Source organism: Chelon labrosus (assembly GCF_963514085.1).
Source record: "Chelon labrosus genome assembly, chromosome: 19".
Taxonomy (NCBI): domain Eukaryota; kingdom Metazoa; phylum Chordata; class Actinopteri; order Mugiliformes; family Mugilidae; genus Chelon; species Chelon labrosus.
This window is the reverse complement of record NC_140352.1, coordinates 20,073,952-20,095,430: the sequence shown is the minus strand read 5'-3', so window position 1 is coordinate 20,095,430 and position 21,479 is coordinate 20,073,952. Positions and strand designations below refer to the sequence as shown.

Below are 21,479 nucleotides of genomic sequence, written 5' to 3'. Positions count from 1 at the left end.
AACAGCCTTGGGGTGTAACTTTGGGTATCAGGTTTTGCCATTTCTCTTTCCGAAATGATTCTTTGCTTGTCATGAAGGATGTCACTTGACTTGTCATCTCTGTGTGAAAGACTGACATCATAGTGGTCTAAATCTGCTTCGGCCGTTGCCAGCCCTTAGGTGTCCCTGCTTCTCTCTGTGAATGCGTGTAACCTTCATCCTGCACTATATGTTTACCTCTCACATTCAGAAGCCACGTCCTTGGCCACAAATTCTCAGTAACATACATATATGTATAAAAAAACATTTACATATATTATATATATAACCCAAGGTTGCATAGATCCTGTTGTGAACAAGATACTTTATTCATATCATTCCTGTCATTTCCATTGGCCATCAAACATTTTTAGCTCTTGTTGTTGGCAAAACATTTACTGGACACATATAGTTGCTTGCAGTGTAACCTATTTGATTTCAGTGGAGCTTTTGTTCCTGCTGCATATAGATATAAGCTCACCACACTAATCCTGTATGAGGAGAGCGATGGCTACAAGGTCTCTTCTTTTGTTTACATTTGTGTGAAGTTGCTCCTGCAGCCATTTTCCTGATGAAGTCAGAAATAGAGTAGTGAGGAGGATCCTTGTCTCTTTGGCTGAGAACAACACGGGTTTGATGTCAAGAAATTAATAACTCCAGTATTTATATCTGCTCTCAGAGCACCGTGGTCAGACTGGATGGAGCTGTTGTCATTGGCTTTGCTGCCGCGTTCAGCCGATTATAAATCCCAAGAATGAAGTACCTGGTTTCACTGCGGTGTCCTCAAAAGCCGAACAATGTGTAGAAAAAAGATTTCAGTTGCTGGATCAAGAAAGCAGGTCTCATCAGAATGTAATACTGTGTAATTATATACATTAATGTGTTACATCTGCAGAGGCTTTTATAGATTAATATGAGAAGTGTTGTAAGATATTAAGTTACGTGTCATTTCTGTGATTTGAAAAGTCCCTCACAGATATAAGCATCCTTCATTGAAACTACTCTTTATGTCATTCACTTAGTCTTTCTAACTTCTAAGTGTTAGATTTGGGAGCAAATATGTTCCTAAATATTTTCCACAGGTCTTGCATTGTCTGTGCCTTCACCTTTGTAAATAATGATGTCCTTCCTTGACCCCATTTTTTTTTTTTACCTTGTCAGAAAGTTATTTTAACCAACATGTTGTGTCACCCTGTCAGTCATTTAAATGCCTGTATGCTTTCAGTGTAAAGAGGGAGCAAGCACCCTGTCAGCTATGACCTCTGGAATCCGTCGCAACTGGATTCAGGCAATCATGAAGAACGTGCGACCCACTATCGCCCCCGACGTCACCCGGTAATCCCCAGCAAGGATTAACACAAACCATTGGCAGATATAACCACTGCTCTTCTCACTTTTTTTTTTTTTTTTTTTATCTCAATTCCTGTCTCCTCCTCACCCTCCCTTTCCTTTTTTCTCTTTCCTTTCAACTGGTATTTTCAACCTGCTTCCAGGAAAAACATCTCTCTGAAACTATCCGTTCTGAAGCCCAGGTTGGAGTGCTTGTGTGTTAAATATCTCCCCCTCCTCGAACAGTGATGTAATGGCTCAGCAATGTCCGCTCCGGCGTGTTTGTCGTCCTGCCATGTGTCATGTGATTATTGAGTAATGTCTCCCCCGTCAGTTATGCCGTGTAGTGACACTCACATCAGTGAATTATAATCTGCTCGGTGCCACCGTCTGATGTTAATCATCTAGTAACGACTGGATCACTGGCTTGAGTGAATAGATAGAAGATTGAATAGACGTGAATGAACACTGTGAAATTTTTTGGAAACGTCTCCAAATAGCAGTTCACCCGAGAATGCTTTAACTGCCTAAATATGTATTATTATTATCTACAAAGCTGAGAATTGCAACTCATACACCTTATCACGTGTCACATTGTTTACTTTGCCAGTTTGCGTCTTAGGCTCCTCCCTCCGAAGGTATTTTTGGTATTTCTGCAGAGACACCTTACAGACACCTCTCTCTCATTCTTGAGCTCTGTCCCTTCTTATTTTCCCCTCATACTTCCTGACACCTCTGTACTGTACAGCATGGTGAACATGGATTATTCCCTCAGGTCACTCTGTCCTTTAACACTACGAGTGCCAGTGCACTTCAGTGAGCAGTTTAAATGCATTCTGCACATAGGCGACGTTAGAAATTGCATTGACAGCTAAATGCAGGCGTCTGCCATTAGGCTTAGCTCAGATCATGGCTATTAACACCCAAGCTGCTTACAGCCGCATAGTGTGCCTTTTAAATGTTTTTGTGTCAATGCTTTTACTTGGATCCATTCCACTGATGTTATTAAATCAGGGTGTCTGCTGGTCTTATAAAGTAACAACTAATAATTCTACTTCCTCAAGAAGTTCTTTTTTTATAGTTTTTGCAGTCAGGAGATGTTGCTGCTGTTTCTTTTTTTGTTTTATTTTTTATTAGGATTACTAATCTATGTTTTTCCTCTTCTAAAGGGGATTTGTGATCTGTGATCTAAGATAAAATTTACTTGACATGATAGTGGGATGGATGCAACAGAACAGGCCTTTCAGTCAGCACCATCACATGTCCAGCATACAATGCCACCGGTTCTTACAGAAACTTTGATCTCATTGTCTCACATTGGACAACTTTAACTTTTAGCAAAGACTTGAATGAATTGATAATTTTTCATTGATTAATCTATCCATCCATCCATCCATCCATCAGTTGTATGTTGCTCATCCAGTTCTAGATTAGACTAATTTAATTGTCATCAAAAAGTTCTTTAATGGTCTTAGTTTAACTTGTTGAACCCTGCAGAAACCCTGTAAATGCTCAATTGCAGCTTCATTGTTTTGTCCAGCAAAGCTTTATTTGTAGCTTGAGTTCCTGTAAATAGAAACATTTTGCCGGCCTGTATACCTCTTTTCATTTCTTATGTTTTTCTTTGTTCAGATCTGTCCCCAATGAGACGGTAAAAGGTCATGTGGTGTTGGAGCCGTGTCCACAGGCCGCCCCTGAGACAAGCACCGGTCCTGAGGTCCCTAAGTCTGACATCCACAGACAGCCAGCTGGCAACCACGTCTCTGCCGCTTCCTCCGAGCCACGTAAGAGCAGAGTTCGTGAGCGCCGACGAGAGGGCCGCTCGAAGACATTTGACTGGTCTGAGTTCAAAATGGAACAGACGGAGAAGCCTGCAAAAGAACGAGCAGACACAGTTGACCTCAGCTCATCTTTCTCTACAACCTCCTCCTATTGCTCTCCCTCTTCTTCGCCCTCCTCCTTAGCATCCTCTCCTGTCTCTACCTCCTCCCTCCTAACCTCATCTATATCAGGTGCTCACCCACCTTCTATGACAGAGGAAGCCGAAAAGGAGAATGTTAGGAGGGGCATCCCTCCACACAGCACAACCAGTGCAACACACATGCCAAATACTGTTACTGTCACTGTAATTTCAACGCTAAATGCTACACCACCGGTACGACCATCAACAACTGAAAGCCAAGAGCAAGGAAAGATGGAAGTAGACCACCCCAGTGCTACGTGTCCTTCAAGTGAAGACAAGAAGGACAGCAGACCCTCAGACGTTCAAGAGGAGATTGAACAGCGATGGCATCAGGTGGAGACAACACCATTAAGAGAAGAGAAGCAAGTGCCCATCACCACAGCTTTAGGAAACTCTAATAGTTCTGACAGATTGTCTGCACATGAACTTGCTGCCCTGCTAGACAAAGAGGTGCGTTTACACAGGATGATACAGTTAAGCAGGTTATCATTTTCTGTGGCATGTATAAAAATCCTGCAGTCACCCGGTTCAGATTTTGTTTTAAGAAGCAAGAGGAAAATTACGGTTTTACTGTAAAGGCACAGGTAGCAGGAGCTTTAGTCACAAACACTGTAGATGCAGTCACTAAAGGAACATCTGCACTTTGATCCTTTAAGACCTATGGAAAGGACATCATTAAGTAGTCAGCAACTATGGTAGACAGAATGCAAATGATACAGTGTTGATTGTGCACTGTACATATGATATGTAAAGAAAAACAGAAAAGCGACTCCTCCCCAGGCTACTGACTATGTAAGTGCAGGACATTTAGGAATAGGCTAAAGATCTAGCATGGCTGCCCAGGAAACATTTAGTAGCCATGTATTCATTACTTTAAAACTTAAAATGTGTTAAATTGGTTATATTTAAGACATCAATTTATAATTTCAAACTGAAAACAGCGAACTTGAAGAAAAAAAAATGTATAAATGTACAAATACTTGCAGTCTGGATACAATGCATTACTGGTCGCAGACCGCCTTGTTCCATTCATGTATTTTTTTTTCTGTCTTTGTTCAGTTGGGACAGAAGCAGAGGGAGCTTGACAAACTACAGAAGCAGAACAACCTTTTAAAAGAGCAACTGGAGGATGCACTAGGGAGAGAACAAAGTGCCAGAGAGGGCTATGTGCTGCAGGTACTACACTCACGCTCACCCACCGTCTAGTCGGTGTTTAAATAGACAACATGTACAAATATTTACTTACATTTTGACACAGATATCTTGAACTAGATGTTATTAAGGTTAGCATTATACATGTACTGGTTAAACATCTGGTGCGTCTACATAGTACTGGTTAGATTGTGTTTTTGGTATGCAGGCTACTGGTCCTCAATAGATTTAAGTGTGGCTACTGTCTGTTTTAAAACATTCTACTAACAGGTGTGGGTGCTTATTTTCTGAAACTGATGCGCATGGTTGTGGTGTTCTTAGCATGTGTTTTCACTAACTGTTTTTGACGGAGTTTCACATCTCCTGGGAAAATAACTGATTTGATCTGATATGCTTAAGGTAAGAATCTTGATCAAGAAGCCTTGCGCTGTGCTTTTTCTTTCTGTTCATGTGTGTGTCCTTTCCCAGCTTGATTTCTGAATGCTTTGTGTTTCATAATTGCATGCTTTAACTAATTGATTTGTTTCTGTGTTTCTTTTTACATTGTGTTCTTTTAAGTTATAGAGCGACATTTCATCACGTTTGGTCTGGTTTTAATTTTTACAATCACTGTGTAGTCCCTCATTGTAGTTTTTGTTTGTTTTGTTTGGGTGGGGTTGAAGTCACCAAAACTTTTCGGTTTTCCGAGTGACCTCTGAAAAAGCACAGTGGAAGCTTGTGGAAAGATTTTTACATAAAGAGAGATTGACAAAACGAAAGGAGAAAACTTATTTTCCTGGTAACCTCCGAGATGTGGTTCTCCGTATATGGTAAGGAACTAAAGTGATGTCATTAATGAAACTGTCCCATCAATCTTTTTCAAGAGTGCAACAACCCCTTCCTCTTCGCCACACAAAGTGCCATGGCAACGCTTACACAAACTTAATCAAGATTTACAGGGCGAATTGGAGTCCCAAAAACGCAAGCAGGACCTTGCTCAGCAGCAGATCCGGACGCTAAAGAGAAGCTACACTGAAGCCCAGGATGCTGTAGACCGCCATGAAGCTGATATTCAAGCTCTGCAGACTAAACTTGCATCTGCAATGGCCGAAATCTTAGCTAGCGAACAAGCTGTGGCCCGAATGCGGAATGAACTCAAGCTAGAGCAGGAGCGCTCGAAAGAACAAGAAGAGGAATATGGCAGAAGTGAGGCCACCTTACGAGCCCAACTAAAGGACAGTGAAGATAGACTCCGTGAAGTCGAAGCCAGCCTCTTGGAGAGAAACCAGGCCCTTAGGCAACTAGAGCGCCAGCAGGCCCTCCAACGAGACCACATGAGAGAGATACAGAGGTTGCAGGAGAGGTTGCAAGAAGTGACTGCTCGACTAATTGCTACTGAAGAGGGTCAGGCTTTGAAGGAGGAGCGCCTGAGGAACGAGCAGCATAGCATGCAAGAAAGTCATGAGAGGGAAAGACAGAATCTGTGTAGAAGATTAGCTGAGGCTGAAACTGCTAGGAAAGAAATAGAGAACAGACTGTTGGAGGCTGAGCAGCAGGTGGAAGCCTTGCTGAGAGGGAGGCAGGCTTCAGGAGGTAAAGAATGCAGGGATGAAATGCTGAAGTTACAAGAACAGCTTGCCCAAAAGACTGACATGGTTGAGTCACTGAGGGAAAGTGTGCGTAGGCTAGAGGAAGAGAAATGCCATCTCACTTGCCGCTGTCAGGAGCTAATCAACCAGATTGCAGAAGCAGACCGTGAGGTGAACAAGCTTCGCAGTCGTCTGGAAACGGAAGAAGCTGATTACTACACCCTGGAGCACTCATATGAGAGGGCTACTCAAGAGTTTCAGAAAATGAGCCAGTTCCTTAGAGAAAAAGAAGAAGAGATCCGACAGACCAAGGAGATGTATGAGAGGCTGGTGGAACGCAAGGAAGAGGACCTAAAAGAGGCCCTTGTTAAAATGACTGCACTTGGCAACAGCTTGGAGGAAACTGAACAGAAGCTGCAAGCTAAGGAGGACCTTCTTTGTCAAATGAGTCAAAGCCTCTTAGATAAAGTTGGGCCGTGTAATGCTGAGAAAGATCTGCAAGCCAAGCTTGTGGTCGCAGAGGACCGTATTGCGGAGTTAGAGCAGCACCTCAATGCTCTACAGCTGGGCTATGCTGACCTGTGCTTGGAAAGGCAGCAAATCTCAGAACAGAGCAAGAAGGGAAACATTAAAACATCATCCTCATCATCATCAAACACAGAGGTTTCTCTTGACAGTACATCCAAGACGGAGAACTCCCAAGATGATAAAGAGTCACAAGCTAAAAGACCAAGGATACGATTCTCCAGTATTCAGTGCCAAAAATACATCACTTTCGACTGCCTGGACACTAGCCATTTGAGCGGTACTTTTATAGACAAAGGACAAAAACTTAAACAGGATGAAAATGAAGACATCCAAGTAACTGAAGGAAACGTCCCCTCTGATATTACATTCCCACATACTAATGACCCAGAAAAGTTTATTTCCATCATACATGCTCTAGAAACTAAACTGCTAGCCACTGAAGATAAGCTAAGAAACCTCACACAGAATCTAGAGGTGCAACGATCCACCCCAGCAGAGGACATCCCCGAAATTGATCTAAAGATGACAGAAAAGACGCCTAGCCCAGAAAAAGAGACTAGTGGTGGAAGTGAGAGTAGTACTGCCATTAAGCACTATACTAAGGCCTTAGAGTGTGTGGAAAATAGCAGAGACAAAGTAAGGGCTGTTCTCAGTGGCTTTCATGATACCGCTGATTCACAGCTGCGCTCACTGTCAGAGATAGAGAACGATTTGTTCAATGCGTCATTGTACATCCGACAAGGACAAAAGTCGTTGGAAGAGCAATCACCAGTGTTGCCCCAAAATCAAACCCCTGAGACTATAGATAAAGAGGCGATGCAACTTTTTGCCAAAACCTTGTCTTTTGAGGCAGTAGTTTTGAACAAGATGGCGTTGTTAATCCAAACTTCAAAGTCTGACCTGCTGGAAGCTCTTTCGGGGATATGGGAAGACATAGAGCACATTAAAAGGAGTGACAAAGATTGCTTGGCTGTAGTTTATGCTGACGTCTTAACCAGGAAGTTGATGTTAGAGAGTGCATTCTGGAAAGAACTGGAGAAAGCTGAAACAGATGTTGCTAAATCCAAAGAAGGTAGCGTATTAGCTGATGTAGATGTGGATGCTGCAGTTGTCTTTAACACATTCATGAAAGCAGAACTAGCCTACTCGATTCAAAACCTTAAACTTGGCTATGAAGAGAAATTCAAAATACTGAAAAGGGAGTTGATTGAAGCCCATAAAAACCTACATCAAAGGGAAATGGCTCTTAAAGCAATTATCGAAGCTTCCAAAAGGCCGGATTTGAAAACTGTTATAAAAGAGGTCAAAAATAACTTGGGGTTAGGTAAACAAAAGTTGGCTGACATTAACCCACCTGAACTGGCTCCCTACATGGAGCAAATCGAAATGGAAGAAGCTAGAGACTTGGCTGAGGAAATCGTAGACAGACACCTGGCTGGTGAAATGCCCTCTTGTGGTGTTGACTCTGTTGAATCACTGCAGAATGCACATGATAACCTTGCTACTGAGCTTCAAAGACAAGCAACAGTCCTCCATAAGTATGCTCAAGAGATAGAAAACTGTGGAAACCTCCCTGGACTGTCTAAAATGATCCATGTTCTTTTAGGCCACCAAACTTCACGTAATTTCACAAGCACCTCTATTTGCATGCGTGAAGCCCTCATCCAGGCTCAAGTGGCGTATGTGGCATGCAGATTACGGGCCCTGCATGAACAAGATTTGGGCTGGTGTAAACAGACCAGTCAGGACATGGATGCTCTCGTGCAGCAGCATGCTCACAATGTCGCAGCAATCCAAGAGAAATACGAGTCATCTTTACAAGAGGAGCGCCTGAACTTCACACAAACAGTGGCTTCTCTTCAGAGAGAAAATCAGACCCTGAAGAGTGAGATCAGCAAACGGGTGAGCCAGCTCTGCCAACAGCAGGAGCAAGTGGCCATCCTGGAGAAACATTATCAGAAGGAGGCCGAAGAGCTGAAGCAAAGGCATAAAAAAGAGCTAAGCCAAGTAGAGCAAGGCCGTGCCTCGACAGAGCTGGCCCTAATGGAGACAGCAGCTGACAGTCAGAGAAAACTAGAGGTTCTACTTGTGGACATGGACTCCATGGAGGAACAACACGAGAGTCATGTGAGGAAACTGGAGGAACAGTTTGAACAGAGAATCTGTGAGCTCCAGCACATCCACAGAGAGGAGATCGAAAAGTTACATTCTCAGTATGTGGAAAACATTCAGCGTGCCAAAGAGTGCCAACCGGATACAACCAGCCCTGAGATTTCAGACTTGCCTCTTTGTGACGAGGTTTCTACGCCAATGGAAGAGGAGGAGCAGGGGAAGGGGGAAGATGCACAAAACACGTCGGAAGTGGACTCCATGCTGGTTCTGAAGGACCGAATCCAGGAGCTGGAGACTCAGATGAATAGCATGAGAGACGAACTGGAGAACAAGCACCTTGAAGGAGACGTGGCCAGCCTGAGAGAGAAATACCAGAGAGACTTTGAAAGTCTTAAGGTTTTTGCTCTTTCATTTTACTTTAGTGAATTAAACGTTTATTTAAAGGAGAGAATTATAGATGAATAGTGAAATAGTTAAATAACGTTTACTTTGGTGCTTTATTTTTCTAATATTGACAGATAAAGTGGACTTTGGGAAATAGTGTGTTTAGACTGAAGACAAATAGTACGATTGTAATAGTAGCGTATAGCCAGCTGGTGAATATTTTAAAATACTTGATTTAATTGTCTTAAAAGCGATTAGATTTGATTTCTCTGTTCATTATCAACCCATGGTACATTAAAATACCTTTGATGACTTGTCATCACCACCCAGGCTGGTATGTGCTTTGTGGTTCTCTCACAAAACTGTGATCCTGTGGATGTAAACAAAGCAGACTTGAGTAATTCCTGACACTTAAGTGTAAAGATGTAATTTTACTCAAATATGTTTGTCTTCAATATTGCCCTTTCATTTTGGGCATCAATAAACATACCATTTCTCACATCCAGTTACAGAATAAAATAGTCCGTCAGAATAGGAGTCTTTCAGTAAAACATGCAGCTTTGCTGGTCTAGAATTCTGCTGCTTTAACTTTCTCTGTTACTAACATAGCTGGGCTATTGGTCATAAAAAACTTGCATGGCTTCTGTATCTGATCTTGCATGTAGCCTAGTAAACTATTAATAGATATTGTCCTTGATCTGTATGTGCAACTTGAAATCATTGTGATGATGACAGATCATTGACCCTCTCTTCCTCCAGGCTACGTGTGAACGTGGCTTTGCCGCAATGGAAGAAACTCACCAGAAGGTGGTAGAAGACCTCCAGAGGCAGCATCAGAGGGAGATCTCTAAACTCTTGGAAGAGCGAGAGAGATTATTGGCTGAAGAGACTGCTGCCACAATTGCTGGTAAATAAACTATCTGACCACTCATTAATGCTATGCTACAAGCAGTACTGAACAGTCATTCAATTTGTGTGATTTGTCTTGAACGTAGCTATTGAAGCTATGAAGAATGCCCACAAGGAGGAACTGGAGAAGAACCAGCGCTCCCAACTGAGTGGACTGAACTCCGACATTGATGAACTTCGCTTGGAATATGAGTATGTTTACAACATCTTTGTGATTGAGAAACATGATATTTCCTATAAAATAATCCATATATTTATCAGACTCTTTCCTTTGATATAAAAAAATGTGTATAAACTGGAGGAACTGAAATTTGAAAATCACCATTATCTAAGGATCTGCTCTCTTCTATGCTGGGAAAAGCACATGCATTTGGCAAACATCAGACAAGAATTCAAGTTGATATTGTAATCCTCTAACTGTCTAGAGAGGAGCTGCAGTCCATCCACAGAGAACTGGAGGTGCTGTCTGAGCAGTACTCTCAAAAATGTCTGGAGAACGCTCACCTGGCCCAGGCGCTGGAGGCCGAGAGGCAGGCCCTCAGGCAGTGTCAGAGAGAGAACCAGGAGCTAAATGCTCACAACCAGGTTAGAACCCACAGACCTGCACATGTACTCTACATACAACAACTTAATTTTTCCACAAGTTAAAACTTAATCCCTCCAACAGGAATTAAATAACCGACTGACCACAGAGATCACTCGGATGCGCTCATGTTTCAGTGGTGAAACAGCTCTGTCCCCACTTACCCATGGCAAAGATGTGTATGAACTGGAGGTATGTTGTTTAAACACACACACACACACAAACACACACTCGCATAACGATTCGCTCGTCAAGCTAATTGTTTTATTTTGTAGGTGTTGCTGCGTATAAAGGAGTCAGAGATCCAGTATCTTAAACAGGAAATCCACTCTTTGAAAGATGAGCTGCAGTCTGCTTTGAGGGTAAGTCTTTATGAGTTGCTGTTTATTGAAGGCGTGTTCCTGTAGTTCTTCATGCAAGAGGCTGTGCATTCATCACCAATCATTTTACTAGGACAAGAAATATGCTACAGACAAATATAAGGGCATCTATACAGAACTCAGCATTGTGAAAGCAAAGGCTGACTGCGACATCAGCAAACTGAAGGAGAAGCTGCTCATTGCCACAGAAGCTTTAGGGGAGAGGAATGTGGATGGCACTGTTACATCTGGATATGGTAAGTAGAACATGTATAGTATTTAATTGGATTAAACAATTTGCTTGATTGATTGAAGATGATTCTTATGATAAAGTCTGCCACAAAGTGTAATCGTAGTTTGTGTACTGTATTTGTCTTTTTAAGAGCTCAGAAATTGCAACTGTGATGCTAAAATTCAATTCAAGATAATGACATGTCTTCAATTTAATTTTAGATATCATGAAATCAAAAAGTAATCCAGATTTCCTGAAAAAGGAACGACCATCATCCTCCAGACAGTTACGAGGTTTAAGGTCAAAGGTGAGTGTCACATTCAAACACCCAGCCGAACACCAATCGAGTCTGGCTATGCAACAACCCACCGCAAATGTTCTTTAAATCCTTCATGTCCATATTCTTCACATTGTCTCAAAATGATTTAGAAAGATGGAAACTGGATGGAAAAAAATGCATAAAATTAAACCAGGTCCAAACTCTTAAAAGATTTCATCATGACTAGCACAGCATGAGGCTGTGTATGTTTTTAAACTTTACGGTTTCTGGCAAGTTATTACAGACTTGGTATGCAAAACCCTTTAAGAAACTCTATTACAACACTGCTTTTGTGACGTGATGTTTCAAGTTTTTGTCGTGCAGATGTTAAATGTGTGTCGCCGTATGCTGTACATCCAAAGCAGGTTCCAGAGTCAGTTAGTTAGAAAGGTTTTTACTGACATCCTGTTGTCCTTCGAGTTTGTCAACTGTCTGTTTTGTCCATCAGTCTGTCATTGAACAGGTCTCTTGGGATAGCTGACACTCCCATTGTGGGGTGATTCCTCCCCAACCCCCGCCCCAAGATGTGCTGTAGGTATAGCATGATGTAGACCAAAGCATGTCCTACCTAACCCTGCATGATCTTCCCTCCCCTCTCCCCCTAACTCTTCTTTTTGTCCCACAGTGCACAACCATTAGCTGATTGCCGTGTCCACTTCTCAGTTGAAACTATATCTTGTTGATCCCGGATCTATGTACACTGTTTCTCATCAGTGGATTATTGAACTGATCTCAGATCCTTATTCTGAAGAGTTTCGACTGTTAACACATTTTTTATGCACCAGAGGAAGTTCTTTTGTGTGGCATGACCATGTTGCTTCACTTTTCTTGTACATGTTATACTATGACCTGAATCAGTGTCATTCAAACAAATAAAACAGCTGGGATTTCCAGTTTCCCACTAAGACTTTTTTGCTGTGTCTGTTAAATGCTCGTCTGCCTTTATGTGCATTATGATCCATTAACAATAAATTACTTTGTCTTCTCTTTAACAGAGCCTGAAAGAGGGACTAACCGTGCAAGAGCGCATGAAGCTTTTTGAGGCAAAAGATTCCAGAAAGATTTGAACACCTGGAGTTTTTTCACAGCTGTGCCAGCATCAGCTTCTATTGAAATCTAGGCCCGGACCTTCCACTTCTATGCCTCTGGTTCATTTCTTATTTCTTTTTCTTCTCATGAGTTGAAAGAAAGACCTAGAGAATCAATCCTGTGTATGGTTTCTTTAACATATAATCTGGCCAAATTGGAGATGTGTCAAATAAGCTGAGGGGAATCATGACAGCATTTATCTTGATCCTCCAGGATGCCAAAAAAGACAGCAATACACACAGTACGAATAATATATATATTTCTCAATATGAATAATATCTGCTGTATTTTATTATTGTAACAGTGTCTATATCTAAGAATTTTTAATGTGTTTAATGTTGCACCAGTTCTCTTGTACATAACTACTGGATACGTGTAGAATATGGTTTGCCATTGATTTGTTGGGGCATCTGCTGTACTATAACTGGTTTGATTGATAGTGAAAAACAATGTGACGCTTAACTCGCTTATGAATGAAAGTTTTATAAAACGGTGTGTCTGTGTGAAGAGGGGAAAACAGGGGTGAGATTGCACTTATCACTTGACTACTTGAGGAAGCTTTCTTTTTATTTGTCTCAAATTGGTGTAGTGAATTCAAGTCAATTATTGCAGTGCAACCAAACATCCTGACTTAGGTTATATTTAGTGAACAACCGTGACTCGATGGTGATACTGGATTCTTTTTTTTCTTTCCTTTTTTTAAATTTCTGAAATTCTGACTTTGTGTTTGCTCAATTTTGACTTTGGTGTGAGAAAATCATCTCATAAAATAACTATTTAGGACTTTGCATGACTGTACAGTATACTTTGAATAGCAGAATGATCCTGTTGCCTCATTTTCCTACTTTTTGCTTTAGTGTGGAACCCTTAACTCTAAAAAGCTTTGCAAGTCCTACTGTTTAGATTGAGTTGTTTTACTGTAAGCAGCAGTCTTGAAGCACTTGGCCCAGTCCCTGACCTCACACTGAAATCTAGTCGTGCCTCAACTGAGTGAAGAATATAAACATCCATGAAACCTGTGCAGCTATGGATACACACTGTATAGTATTCAACCCACGCCTTGTACATACATACCACACGGAAGTCTTCTGTGTTTTGTTTTAAACTTGTACCTTGCTCACTAGCTCTATATGAAATATATATGAATATTTTTTATTTTCATTTGAATGTATAACGTCAAATAAATGAAGTGTTTGGAAATCTTTGAGTTTTATTTCTTTTGAAAGGAATGCAGAGACTCCCTAAAAACAAGGAGAACTTGACATAATACATAGATCTAATACTTAAGCAAGTTGATTGATTAGATTCAATTTGTGTGTCAGTACTGAGTTTCTTTTAAACGGACCAGTGTGTAAGGTTTAGTGGAGTCTAGTGGCTGTGTCTTGTGGCTGATTGCAACAAAATGATTACCCTTTTCTTTCCAGGAATGAATGAAAACCTACAAAAACTTGCACACCAACAAAAAAGGCTTTTATTCTAAAAGGCAAATCATCTCTAGTTATACCAGAAAAAATACATATACCGTAATGAAAACAATATTCCGTTTCTGAATGCTCATTCATCTTCTCTAATCTGTTGCAGTCCAGATCAAATTCATTTCTTGAATGAAGATGTGTAAATAATCTTAAATCTGAAAGGCTCCACTGTGAAACTTAAAATCCAAAATAAATGCAACACCCATAAGCAAACACTAAATGCACAAGCCAAAGACATTTGCTGTTTTCTTACTATTGGCATTAAAGGGGAACTACTGTTTTTCTCAACCTGGATCTTATTTCTGGCATAAAATACGATCGTTTACTCACCCATGTAACTTTTGTGTAATTTGCACCCGCGACTGTCGGCTTGTTTATCTGTAATTTGCTACTGCTAGTTTTTTGCAACATGGCTGAATATTTTTCCGATTCTGAGGTTGTGGACGAACCATAGCACTAGCGTATGATAACAAAATATTGGTGAAATGAACAAGTTTCGCAGCAGATAATGCGTTATTTAGAGGCTGCGTTGCAGTGCCCCAGTCACTCCTACTTTATGGATATATGCGGATCTAAATATCTCCAGAACGACTACAAATTACACCAAAGTTATATGGGCGAGTAAACGATCGTATTTTATGCCAGAAATAAGGTCCAGGTTGTAAAAAAACAGTAGTTCCCCTTTAAAGGAAGCACCAGTTAGCATTTGATTTAGCCAATTAGCTGAGCCAACTCCCCCTCCCCTCCCGCTCCTACATCCTCCTCCTTGTCTTTCAAAGCGTCTATCAGTCTGACCCAGAAAGCATCTTGCTCTTGTGGTTCCTCGGGCCACAGCAGGTAGGTCTTTCTGTGGACAATCTTGCGTAGGCGTGTGTATGGAGACAGGCAGTGTTCAGGGATCTCCTCCAGGAACACCAGCAGCAGGACATCACTGCCGTCACACAGCAGCCTCAGACTGGCCAGCTGAAACTCCATAGAGCACCACTCACTCTGCAGATAGTGCCATGTGACCACGCAGATGGTGTGCCGAGAGTTATAAATGGCTGCCTCGATGTTCTCAAGAACAGCACTGCCGGGGCGGAAGTCTCTGTGGTGGAGGCACAGTCTGAGCCCTGGTGCGCCGGCAGCCGGCCTCTCTAGGTTAGGTACCAGCTCTCTCATCACCCAGGCCTCATCCTTAGAGCTGTAGGAAATGAATGCATCATACTTAAATTTAGCCCCCGCTGCCCCCTTACGTCCGCGAAGTTTTGCTTTAACAATGAGCACCAGGTAGCGCAGGGCAGGACCTTGTGTGTGCCAGGTCACACACACACATACAAACAACACGTCCAACACAGAGCAGGTGATGAAGAGAATGAATGAAGCCTGTTCATAGGAACAGGCCTTATCGTCAAACTGCCACAGGTAGGGTGATCTCCTGTCATTGTCACACTTCAGATTGTACAGGTAGGACACCTAAACAAGAAAAATGTCATCATCATTTCCAGATCTAAAACATGGATTCTGGCCACAGCGTCTGCCGCGTTTTTTACCTGTGTGTGAACATTGTTGATGGCCCAGGTCTTGAACCAGGCGGTATCACAGGTGCAGCTCAGTGGGTTTTCCGTGATGTCCAATATTCGCAATCTGGAAACGCAGGCATCACATTCAAATTTATACCAAATATCTACAGAGCAACACAGGTGACGTGGGCACAGAAAGAAGAAACATCACTATGTTGAATAGATGTCACTGTTTATAGGAGCCCCTATTGAGAGGTAAGCATGAATCTGTGCGAGAAATTAAATATGATATGCTTAAAATGAATTTTCGAAGTCCTCCCCTAAATAACACTATTAGCCCAGTGGTTGTAAAGTGTATAGTCGGTATATTGGATATTGAATTTTAGTCTCATGTACTATAGGTGCATGTAACGAGAGGTGTATAACTACTCCCTCTAACATAGGCCACAAAAGTGTCAATCATCTCTAAGCACAAATTTCCCACAGTTCCAAGATGTTTACTTGTTTACCTTGGTAGAGCATCCAGCATTGTTTTGTTCAAAGTGTGGATGTGGTTTGACTGCACTTTGAGAGTCTCTAGCATGTTCTGTGGGGGCAGCAGGCTTGTAGGGAGAGTATCAAGGTCTGCCCGGTAAAGGCTCAGCTTCTTCAGCCTTTTCAGAGGGGACAACACCGCGGTCAAGTTGGTCGCTTTCATAACCACTCCAGCGATGTACAGGTACGTCAGATTAACTAGGGGGGCAAAGGCGTCAGGGTGTATGTCCATCCTGATGCTGTGTCCGATGGCAACAGAGTTAAGATGATGTGGGCCTTGGAAGAAGAGAGGCCCGATGTCACCGATGCCTCGACCTCCGGGCCCCTGGTAATTCATATCAATGAACTACAAGAGCATGAAAGATAAACAACAAAATAAAGATATATTCTTCTAGTGATCAGCATTCGTGTAACTTCCTCTAGTAAATGCATTTACCTCCAGAGAAGGAAGGTTGATAAAAGGACTTTCGGCGGACGTAAAATGAAGGCGGTTGTTGTACAGAACAAAACTTTTTAGACTCCTAAGCCCAGACAGAATTGCTGGTGTCAGTCTCTTGATGCGGTTCCCACTTAGGTCTAGGTATCTAAGAGATTAAAGGATATATTAGATAAAATGGACATAGATGAATGAACACTTGGAGAAAACTGGAGAAATACCTTAGACTTGTCAGGTCCTGGAAAGTGCCTTCTTCAATGAAATCAATGATGTTTAAGCTGAGATTGAGTTTTGTTAGCCTCCGCAGCTTACTGAAAGGCTTCCCGGTGATGTACTTTAGCAGATTAAACTGTAGGTAGAGCTGCTCAAGGTTTGTGAGGGTGCTGAACACCCCTGGTTTCAGCTCGGGGATTTGGTTTTTTAGGATTGACAGGCGGATCAGCTTCTTCAGTGGGACGAACCAGTTGGGGTCGATGTCACGGATTTTGTTCCTGTCGAAGCTCAAGAAAGTGAGGTGAGTCAGGTCTTTGAATGCGTCCGGCTCGATGACGACATTGTTTTGATTTAGCTGCAGTGTTGTCAGTCTTTGGTAACCCTCGAACGTTGTGTGAGATATTTGCTCCAAGCCACAGTTGATTAGATTGAGTCTCCTCGTGTTCCCTTTACCCAGCGGCAGTTGGGCTACGTTCCCAAAATGTGCATCCAAAATGATGACCGTTGGTGGAGTTGGACAGTCCAGTAGACTGGAGTTACCTTGAGGTAACTTGGATCCTTTCAAGTCAACCTGTGTTCAATTCAATTCACACAAAATCAGTTTAAATCCATTTGAAAATAGATCAAAATAAAGCAATTGAAGCTACAAATGCAAAGAGATGCTAGGTCACACGGAGTACACATACCTCTACTGTTTCAAGATGGTCCATTCCTCTCAGCAATCCGCAGATAGTCAATGGAGATTTCTCTACAAACAGAGAGAATGACACCCAAGTGAGATTCCTCTTCGTCTGTGCAGAGAGTCCCAACAGCTGTTTTGCTTCAACCCCCTGAAGAAGCAGAGTCGTCAGCCTCGGGTTGAAAGCAAAAGCCTCAGACTGCAGCTCCAGTTTGGTGTTGTTGGAGAGTCTGATGTACTCTAGAGCGGGGTAACAGCTCACATTCAACGTCTGAATCCTATTTGCCCAAAGATCGAGATGCCTAAGAGTGGAGGAGCTTCCAGACTCTGCACAGCTGAAAGACTTGAGTGAGTTGAGAGAGAGGCTGACTTCTTGAATCGCAGGGAGGAAATTAAAGATAGCTGGTAGGATACCTGCAAGTGCGTTGTGGGTCAGAAGAAGTGTTTGTAGCATGGTGAGTCCTTCGAATGCATTTGAGGTAATGTGTGAGATGTTGTTGCAAGTGAGGTTGAGAAATTCCAGGAGGTTTGCACCTCTAAATTCTCCACCTTTTAGGGAAACTAGCACGTTCTGGCTCAGGTCTAGCTGTTTCAGCCCAGTCAACCGACTGAACGACCACACTGGGATGACACCAATCTTGTTCTTGGACAGGTTGATTTCAGTTGTATTTTCTGGTATCATGCTAACGACGGCGGAGAGGTTGACAATGTTCTGGTTGAAGCACCACATGACGTCCGTCCTGGGGATGTTTTGAGCGCAGCCCCTGAAACCAAAACCGCAGCAGGCCGAGGCGTGGAGCAGAAGCAGAAGTGGGGCAGCTCGCACCATCTCTGCACCAGGGCTCCTGCACAGCAGTCGGGTCAGAAAAATCTAAACATAAAATGTGTCATACATGTATGGGGAAGTTTAGAGCGATTAAGTAAAGAAGTAATACAACCCACAATATTAACAGGGGATCCACGTGGTCAGACTGTTGCATGAATCCAGCAACATGTAGCTATAAAAGCATTCAGTTACAGTTTTTTTGATGGACATATGACTGACTTGTCTGTGTAATTACACTGATCAGGCATAACATTATGACCACCTTCCTAATATTGTGTAGGTCTCCCTTGTGCTTCCAAAACAGTGACTCATAAGAGAATGGACACGGGTCTTCTGAGGGTGTCCTGTGGTACCTGGCAGCAGAATGTTGTTAGTGGGGGCCACTATGGGTTGATTGGAGGGGACTCTGTGGATCATCCCACAGATGCTTGATCAGTTTGGAATCTAGCGAATTTGGAGGCCAGTGTCAGGCTGCATCCTGCTGGGGGTGGCTGCTGCCATCAAGGAGTGTCATTGCTATGGGGTGGGGGTGTCTGGTCTGGTCTAGGTGGGTGCTACATGTCTAAGTAACATCCACATGAATGCCAGGTCCAAAAGTTTCCCAGCAGAACATTGGATTGTCACAAGATGGTCAGTGTTATTAACTTCTCCTGTCACTGGTTTTAATGTTATGCCTGATCAGCGTACAATTTCTTGAACTGTCTTTTAATTCATTTTTGAAATGCAGTATTAATGTATTTTCAATAAATGTAAAAAAAATACTTGATTAAACAACATTACTGCACTGAAAATGTCACCCACACTACAAGTCAGTCATAACTGAACCACGTGCCACAATCTTTAACCTCTCTACCACCTCATTGCAAGAAATTGGCACACACCCATCTTATGTAACTTATTACACTAAGGTCATGTATTAAATCTAGACATGTAAATGCTGTCTATAAGTGTTATGTTTGACTGCAATGTCAAACGTCAGAGAGGTTTTTTTGTCATTTCAACCATATATAGTAGGAGCAGTACATGATGAAAGGACGCTCCTCCAGGACCATGGAGCTACATGAAGACATAGGACTAAGTACAATACAAGGGACTGTGCATAAAGTGCACATGTGCAAACTTATGCAGACAACACAAAACAGCACAAAACAGTACGAACAGTGCAAGAACAAGAGACAGTACAAAGACAACAGTATCATACAGACAGTGCAAAACTCTTGGGAGACAATGCACACAAAAATAAGCAGACAGACATGAGTCAGGGTTAAGCACGGAAATACAAAATTAGGACTTACTGTTTTATGCTCCTCTTTTGCTGCTTTACTGCACAACTCTACTTCCTATTTAACTGCTTCTGTGAATTCACAAGTTTCACGAATGAAGGAAGGGAGGACCAAATTCACACTGCTAGGTATAACTTGTGCATGATGTGGTGATGAGGTTTAAAGTCAGCGCAGCTTTATCTCTCTTTCAGATGGCTACAGTCTAAGTAGCCATCAGTACTAAGTCAGAGCGTCTGTTCCTTTCTCTCTTTTTCTTTTCTTGTGTGCACTGTGTCAACGCTGATGGCAAAGCTCGCCTGGCTCTGTCCACTTGAGGGAGCCATCAGCCTGTGTCTCTGCTGAGGCTACAGTACGGAGCCAAGTACATGTCCAGATGCACCAGAAAACCCACAACCAGACATTTTGCTAATATGCATTTAGATTATTTAACTACAACATTCTGAGTGAAATACTGCAAGACTCTGTGTGTGATCTGAAACTAGACACACAACGCAGTAGATTAAACCTTTTCTTTTAATCATATGTATAGACACTGTGTTAATGACACCAAGAATAATTTTTATAGCTCTACTTCAGTGAGAAAATCGATTTTAATTTTATATTTTACATGATATTTTTTATTATTATATTTATCCTTATTTATTATACAGCCCCCTGTGAATTATTATAGATACATATAGTTGTAAATTTAAATATCATGTTAATTAAATGTATGCATATATTATTATTTTATTCTATTCTATACAGTTTATTTTTTCAAATTATATATTACTACATATGCATATGTTTTATTTCTTTACGCATTATATTATGTGATTTTCTACAGTTATAAACTATAAATAAAAAATAAAAAATAAATTACATATTTTACGTGGTTCATGTATTTTCATTACGATGGTTCAATATTTCCTAGAACTTAAGCTAAACTTCACTTCAATCCAAATCATTCGCAAATAAGAACATGAACTGAAAACGCCTGTACATTTATTTATTTTATTTTTTTACGCCAGTTCAGATTATCAGCTAATATCAACATGAATTTGAGTCGGTAGAGAAGGTTCAGGCAGTCATCTTGACCTCTTCAGGCTGAGGTGGCTCTTCTGGTCCTGGCAGGTGACCTTTGCTGCTGTGTCTGGAGTGTGACGGCGGTGAAGGGGACAGAGGACGAGGGGCAGCCCTGCGCTCTCTGCACCCGTCCTTGGGGCAGACAGGTAGTGTTGAGTTTAGTCTATGTGGAGCTTGGCCCTGGGGCCCCTGACCTTTGCAAGGGGGGGAGATGGTCCTGAATTTAGCAGCAGAGGCACAGGTAACTGCTGAAGGTGATGTGGCTTAAGGAGGTGCTTCACCTTTAGCACAGCTACGTGTGTGAAAGAAAATCAGGTGGTGCTGACACTTTAGGTTTTATGTCTTTGATAAATAGTAAAAGCTGTGGTGATACGATCAAGCCACATGATATTTCACTATGCATTCATTTATGCTTGAAAAACTCTTAGAATAATCTTACTTTTCCTTCAGACAGTTTGATCAAATTCAAATTTTTATGTTTTATTATTTTATATGTGTCTTGGTGCTTGCGCTGTTCACTTTTTTCCTCTTATTGTCCCGCCTTCATAAAATAATTACAACATTTATTTGTGTATAATACATTTTATTTTCATCATTGACATCATCCATATAAAAACATTACCCTTTCAAACATTTTACATTAATTACATTTATTTTCATTACAGTATTTACAAATCCATTCAAAGGATTGTCTCTCGGCGTGATTTTCATGGACTAAAGTGATCAAATTATCCTGATGTTACATTTTAAACTTATTTTAACGAGGACTTTGTTGTAACAATCAATGTCCTAAGTGCATATTAAGAAAAAAAAATCCTTATCTTTCACATTTCTATTCATTCTCTCTTCTTCTTATAAGGTGCAAACTCTTTTTGTGAAAGTAAACTGAGAATAAGAGTGACAGTCTTCTTCCAGCCAGTG

At 41.7% G+C, this 21,479-nt stretch overlaps 2 protein-coding genes across 4 annotated transcripts in view; one reads left to right on the top strand and one right to left on the bottom strand.

Moving 5' to 3' along the window:
• The window catches only part of LOC311504185 (myosin phosphatase Rho interacting protein), a 44,552-nt gene extending 30,707 nt beyond the window's left edge, over positions 1-13,845 (top strand). For 2 of the 3 annotated variants that reach the window (XM_084567190.1, XM_084567189.1), the window contains 12 exons: positions 1,244-1,353; positions 1,512-1,550; positions 2,980-3,760; positions 4,370-4,486; positions 9,814-9,961; positions 10,050-10,155; positions 10,389-10,548; positions 10,631-10,738; positions 10,822-10,908; positions 11,000-11,162; positions 11,359-11,444; positions 12,452-13,764. In XM_084567190.1, coding sequence (XP_084423316.1) covers positions 1,244-1,353; positions 1,512-1,550; positions 2,980-3,760; positions 4,370-4,486; positions 9,814-9,961; positions 10,050-10,155; positions 10,389-10,548; positions 10,631-10,738; positions 10,822-10,908; positions 11,000-11,162; positions 11,359-11,444; positions 12,452-12,523 — 1,977 coding nt within the window. In that variant the 3' untranslated portion in view covers positions 12,524-13,764. Of the gene's footprint in view, positions 1-1,243; positions 1,354-1,511; positions 1,551-2,979; positions 3,761-4,369; positions 4,487-5,325; positions 9,067-9,813; positions 9,962-10,049; positions 10,156-10,388; positions 10,549-10,630; positions 10,739-10,821; positions 10,909-10,999; positions 11,163-11,358; positions 11,445-12,451 lie in introns of all 3 variants that reach the window. The other variant, XM_084567188.1, reaches the window with a different exon arrangement.
• An 886-nt stretch (positions 13,846-14,731) lies between these two features.
• On the bottom strand, positions 14,732-18,325 carry LOC311504876 (uncharacterized protein; the record flags this gene model as incomplete). The annotated part of the gene is made up of 6 exons (XM_084568211.1): positions 17,392-18,325; positions 16,714-17,276; positions 16,493-16,640; positions 16,032-16,402; positions 15,553-15,646; positions 14,732-15,475 (listed from the first exon to the last, which is right to left on the bottom strand). Exons 1-6 carry the CDS (start codon positions 18,211-18,213, stop codon positions 14,732-14,734), a joined length of 2,742 nt encoding a protein of 913 aa, XP_084424337.1. The 5' UTR covers positions 18,214-18,325.
• Positions 18,326-21,479: the final 3,154 nt, after the last annotated feature.